Here is a 6,741-nt window from a genome sequence, read left to right as displayed (position 1 = left end):
TATATCAGCCGATGCGAAGGTTTCCACGCCCTTCCAGTGAACCAGCGCATCCAGTCGGTGAAGCGGGCATCTTTGTGCTCCAACTGCTTACGCCAGGGGCACACGTCTGAGCAGTGCAACGCGTCAGGCTGCCGAATTTGTGATGAAAATCACAACACGCTACTGCACGTCCCACGAACTCCAAGAGGTTCACCATCTCGAAGGTCGGCGGACAACGCACGTGAAGCCTCGACCAGTCCGGCATGACCAGTGTCCGAAATCCATGGATGCACTGCTCTCTCCGCTCAGTCAGCATCCAACCAGCTGATGACCACCGCAATACTACAAATCTATGACAACCTCAACCAGTTAACAAGATGCAGAACGCTGTTGGACACGTGTTCAACAGCAAACTTCATCACGGAACGGCTGGCGTCAAGGCTCCAGCTACGCAAGAAGAAATGCTCAACGTCCATTACAATATTAAACCAACTAACGACGTCGAGTATTTCCTCACTCACGGCAACGATCCGATCGAAGTCCGGCGGATTCGAGAAAACGCTGGAATTTCTCGTTATCCCCCACATCTCGGAGACGGAGCCACAACAACACATCGACCGGAGCTCTATCCAGATACCAGCAAATCTCCAACTTGCGGATCCAGAATTCCACAAGCCAGCTCCAGTCGACATGCTACTGGGGACTGGCATAACACTTTCGCTGCTCAGCGTCGGGCAAATCGACCTTTCACCTCGCAATGGACCTGAGCTTTTTCTGCAAAAGACCCAATTAGGGTGGGTAATTGGTGGCAGTGTTAGTTCTACAACAAGCCGAGAACAACAACGATCAACGCCTTCCTCCATCAAATCCATGCAGCAGAAAAGGAATACAGTTCCACAAGTCACCGACGAGTCAGCATCTCCAACGAGCAGAGAGGCAGACGATTTGCCAAACGATGCCACGCAGCCGACCAAGGGAGTGCAGTCTTCAGCGAACCAAGACAAACCCCCCAAGCGGACTTGTCACGTCACTCAACTTGAGTTCGACGTAAGGAGATTCTGGGAGATCGAAGAAGGACCATCTATGCGTCATCTCTCCTCAGAAGAACTGGCCTGCGAGGAGCATTTCCAGCGCAACGTGCAACGGGATGACACCGGCCGATATATCGTCGCACTACCATTCAAAAGGGATCCAGCTTGTCTCGGACATTCCCATAACAGAGCTCTCAAACGTTTCAACTCACTGCAACGACGATTCAAACGAGATCCAGCCTTCAAAAATCAATATACCACAGTCATGCAAGAGTACCTGGATCTCGGTCACATGTCCGAAGACACTGACCCAAACGACAACCATGGGTTTTTCCTGCCTCATCATGCAGTCGTGAAGGAAACCAGCATGACTACCAAACTTCGTGTAGTCTTCGACGGTTCGGCAAAAACCGACACAGGGGTTTCTCTCAATGAAACTCTCATGGTCGGACCAACCATTCAGGAGGATCTTTTCTCGCATATTCTTCGGTTTCGACTTCACAATTACGTCCTTACCGGAGATATCGAGAAAATGTATCGGCAGTTCCTTCTACGCGAGGAAGACAGGAAATTTCAACGAGTCATCTGGACCAATCCAAGAGGCGAAGTGAAAACCTTCAAACTCAACACCGTCACCTTCGGTTTATCTCCGGCTCCATTTCTAGCCACACGATGTCTTCAACAACTTGCCGAAGACGAAGGACATCGATTCAAGTATGCGGGACACATCGTGAGACGCGACTTGTACGTTGACGACCTGTTGACCGGAGCAGCCACCGTAGAAGAGACCATCAGCATCCGGGACGAAGTTATCGACTTGTTGCACCACGCAGGTCTTAACATTCGTCAATGGGCATCAAACTGTTCCACCATCCTTCAAGGACTTCCGGAAGGCAGTGTCAACGTCAAGCTCGAAGCCCACGATGACAAAACATTGAAGACTCTCGGCGTGGCATGGAATTCCCTCGAAGATTCCATAGTCTACTCAGTGACACCGATCGCTGTCGATACGAGAGTCGCCAAGAGGACGATTCTCTCTAACATTGCCAAAATTTTTGATCCACTGGGATTACTTGGTCCAGTTATCATCACTGCCAAGCTGATCATGCAAAAATTGTGGCAAATCAAATTGGATTGGGATGAATCCGTTCCTCACAACATGCATTCCACGTGGGTAAATTATTGCTCACAACTCAACCTATTGAACAACATGGCCTTCCCACGACCAATTCTTCTGTCGGACGTCGCAGCCACTCAACTCCATGGATTTTGCGACGCCAGCGAGATTGGCTATGGAGCGTGCATTTATCTGCGATCCAGCAATGCCAACGGCCAAATTCAATCCAGATTGTTGTGTGCAAAATCTCGTGTAGCTCCTCTCAAGTCAGCCACCTTACCACGCCTCGAGCTCTGCGGCGCACAATTATTGGTCAAATTGTATGCCACCGTTCTTAATTCAATTCACGTGAGAATTGACCAAACCATATTTTGGACCGATTCAACGATCACCCTCCATTGGATCAACTCTTCCCCACACTTGCTGAAAGCATTTGTAGCGAATCGAGTTTCCGATATCCAAACGAAGACATCGAGCAATATGTGGAGACACGTGCTGTCTAAGGACAATCCTGCCGATGCTTTATCACGCGGTCAACTGCCCGTTGAGTTTATCCAAAACTCCGTTTGGAAACACGGTCCAAGTTGGCTATCGCAAGACGAATCTTTCTGGCCTCAGCTCAAACTCCCTTCCTTGGACATGCTACCGGAAATCAGAAGCAAAACATGTCTACTCACAACGACAGCAGCTTCGTGTGAGATACTGCAGCGGTATTCATCGATCACCAAATTGCAACGAATCGTTGCATACTGCCTTCGATTCAAACCGGACAACCGCTTCAAGGGACCTGTGTCAGCCGAGGAATTGAACACTGCCAACAAAACCATACTCCGTTTGACACAACGAGAATGCTTCGCCGAAGAGATGCAAGATTTATCTCAAGGTCGCAGGGTTCACCGCAAGAGCAAACTCAACACGCTCGACCCATTCCTCGATCGAGACGGCGTCATCCGAGTGGGAGGACGTTTGAAGCATGCAGACATCCCATATTCCCAACAACATCCGATCGTGCTTCCCAAATCGCACCATTTGACAACGCTCATTTTGCGAAACGAACATTTACGCAGCATGCACGCTGGTGTCCAAGCCACGCTGTACAGTACCCGACAACGATACTGGCCCCTCGATGGCAGAAACCAAACAAGGAAGGTCATCCGCCAATGTATTAAATGCTTCCGTGCAAATCCACCAAACACAGAATGCATGATGGGAGATCTGCCAAAAGCTCGCGTCAACGAAGATCGACCATTCAACAACGTCGGGGTCGACTACTGCGGTCCTTTCTTCGTCAAGGAGAAGAAGTTCCGTAACAGAAACCGAATCAAGGTCTACGTCGCTGTCTTTGTATGCCTCGCTGTGAAGGCAGTACACCTGGAGCTAGTCAGCGACATGACCACCGATGGCTTCCTGGCAGCCTTACGTCGATTCACTGCTCGACGAGGGAAATGTCACGCCATCTATTCCGATAACGGAACGAATTTCGTTGGAGCAAATAGAGAGCTCAAAGAAATTCATCAACTGCTGAGTTCACAGGATCATCAACGCAAAGTGGATGCCTACTTGACCAACGAAGGGATCAACTGGCATTTCATCCCACCAAGGTCACCAAACTTCGGAGGTTTATGGGAAGCGGCAGTGAAGTCGTTCAAACACCACATGAGACGAGTGATAGCCAACGAATTGCTGACTTTCGAAGAACTCAACACCTTCATCATCGAAATCGAAGCAATTCTCAACTCAAGGCCTCTCACTCCATTGTCTTCGGATCCGAACGATCTTTGTGCTCTAACTCCAGGACATTTCTTAATCGGCAGCGCACTCAACACATTACCGGAGGTCGACTTCACAACCACTCCATCGAACAAACTCTCCATCTGGCAACATCTCCAGAAACTCAAGCGTGATTTTTGGGCGAGATGGTATAAGGAATACCTCAATGAGCTAAACATTCGCCACAAGTGGACCAGCGGCAGCCATAACATCAAGACGGGAAAGCTCGTTCTCGTTAAAGAGGACAACCTACCACCCATGCAGTGGGCCCTCGGACGGGTTCTCGAAGTCCACCCTGGTACAGACGGCATCATCCGAGCAGTCACCATCCAAACCGTGCAAGGCAATATTAAACGAAACATCAGACAACTTGCACCGTTACCAACTGATGTAGGCCGCGAATTGTAATTGATCGGTACCCTCTCAACGGGGGGAGCATGTTCCGTCTTGCAACGGAATTTTCCAGCCGTGTCCGCCCGACTTTCTCCGGGACGGACTACCTTTCTTCAATCCCTAAAAAACAGTTTGTTTACCGGGAACCTTCGGTGCAGCGAGGCAAATCGACGGTCCTTCAACGTGCAGTTGACAAAAGTCACGTTCGTTGGGCCTCCAATTTCATGGAGCCTTCGCCTGCAGTTTTTAAATTTCCAATTCCTTCGACCCGTCTCCTTTCCGGCAATAGAGTAATTTCTGCAATTTCGAATAACGCACACTTCATCGGCAACATGTCCTTAATTTATGACAGGGTCGCCAGCACGCATCCCTTCGGTCGCCTTTTCCGGGATTTCTTACTACCTGACACTGGGTACGACCGGGACTCCTAAGGTCCCTTTCCACCTCGCGATCAACCAATGATCTTCAAGTTTTCTCTCGGCGAGAAACATATAAAAACGAGAACTCTTGACCACCCCGCTCAGTCTTTTTTCACTCCTGCGTAACTTCGTTCGTATCGTTCAACATCGCTCGTCACTCCAGTCTACGTCTCATTTCACGAACTACTAAGTAAAACAGTTGTTCATTTTTAAGAAAACGGACAACGATATCGTCCTATTCCGTCGCGCAGCGTAGTCTGACTTACAACCCGATAGATAGTTAATATCGCGGAATAACGATATCAGGTGCTCACACGACGCACCTCAACATGCGGTATAATTGATATAGCTTCAAATGCAGCCGAAACAAACAAGTTAGCTTCAAATCTGTGCGAAACACATGATTTAGTTTCAAATCAATGCGAAGCAGAAGGCTTAGTTTCAAATCAATGCGAAGCAGAAGGCTTAGGTTCAAATCCATGCGAAACAAATGATTTAGCTTGACATACTTACGATATAAATGATATAGCTTCAAATAAAGGCGAAACAAACGAGTTAGCTTCAAATCTGTGCGAAACACATGATTTAGCGTCAAATCAATGCGAAGTAGAAGGCTTATCCTCAAAGCCATGCGACACAAATCGTTTAGCTTCAAATACTTGCGATATAATTGATAAAGCTTCAAATGCAGGCGAAACAAACGAGTTAGCTTCAAATCCAAGCGAAACAGATGATTTAGTTTCAAATCAATGCGAAGTAGAAGGCTTAGCTTCAAATCCATGCGACACAAATGATTTAGCTTCAAATACTTGCGATAGAAGTGATATAGCTTCAATGCAGGCGAAACAAACGAGTTAGCTTCAAAGCCATGCGACACAAATGATTTAGCTTCAAATTCATGCGAAACACATGGTTTAGCTTCATATTCTTGCGAAACAAATGGTTTAGATTCAGGTACTTGTGATAAACATGATTTAGCTTCAAATGCAGGCGAAACATCGAGTTAGTTTCACATCGATGCGAAACACATGATTTAGCTTCAAATCCATGCGAAACACATGATTTAGTTTCAAATCAATGCGAAGTAGTAGACATAGCTTCATATCCATGCGAAACAAATGATTTAGCTTCACATACTAGCGATATAAATGATATAGCTTAAAATGCAGGCGAAACAAACGAGTTACCTTCAAATCCAAACGAAACACATGATTTACCTTCAAATTAATGCAAAGAGGAAGGCTTATCTTCAAAGCCATGCGACACAAATCGTTTAGCTTCACATACTTGCGATATAATTGATAAAGCTTCAAATGCAGGCGAAACAAACGAGTTAGCTTCAAATCCAAGCGAAACACATGATTTAGTGTCAAATCAATGCGAAGTAGAAGCCTTAGCTTCAACTCCATGCGAAACAAATGATTTAGCTTAACAGACTTGCGATATAAATGATATAGCTTCAAATGCAGGCGAAACAAACGAGTTACCTTCAAATCCAAGCGAAACACATGGTTTAGCTTCATATTCTTGCGAAACAAATGGTTTAGATTCAGATACTTGTGATAAACATGATTTAGCTTCAAATGCAGGCGAAACAAACGAGATAGTTTCAAATCCATGCGAAACACATGATTTACCTTCAAATCCATGCGAAACACATGATTTAGTTACAAATCAATGCGAAGTAGTAGGCATTGCTTCATATCCATGCGAAAGAAATGATTTAGTTTCACATACTTGCGATATAAATGATATAGCTTCAAATGCAGGCGAAACAAACGAGTTAGCTTCAAATCTGTGCGAAACACATGATTTAGCGTCAAATCAATGCGAAGTAGAAGGCTTAGCTTCAAATCCATGCGGAGCACATGATTTAGTTTGAAATACTTGCGATATAATTGATATAGCTTCAAATGCAGGCGAAACAAGCGAGTTAGCTTCAAATCTGTGCGAAACACATGGTTTATCTTCAAATTCATGCGAAAAACATGGTTTAGCTTCATATTCTTGCGAAACAAATGGTTTAGATTCA

General features: G+C 46.1%; 1 protein-coding gene across 1 annotated transcript; it reads left to right on the top strand.

Moving 5' to 3' along the window:
- Positions 1–306: 306 nt before the first annotated feature.
- Positions 307–4,305, top strand: LOC143262728 (uncharacterized). Its single transcript, XM_076528257.1, has one exon. It carries the CDS (start codon positions 307–309, stop codon positions 4,303–4,305), a length of 3,999 nt encoding a protein of 1,332 aa, XP_076384372.1.
- Positions 4,306–6,741: the final 2,436 nt, after the last annotated feature.

The sequence above is a fragment of the Megalopta genalis genome, unplaced genomic scaffold (assembly GCF_051020955.1).
Source record: "Megalopta genalis isolate 19385.01 unplaced genomic scaffold, iyMegGena1_principal scaffold0216, whole genome shotgun sequence".
Taxonomy (NCBI): domain Eukaryota; kingdom Metazoa; phylum Arthropoda; class Insecta; order Hymenoptera; family Halictidae; genus Megalopta; species Megalopta genalis.
The sequence above is the reverse complement of the archived record's forward strand: the minus strand, read 5'-3'. Positions and strand labels throughout refer to the sequence as shown.

Bases quoted from the DNA above. Each gene is read 5' to 3' on its own strand.
- LOC143262728 (XM_076528257.1), top strand. From the start codon at position 307: ATGACCACCGCAATACTACAAATCTATGACAACCTCAACCAGTTAACA.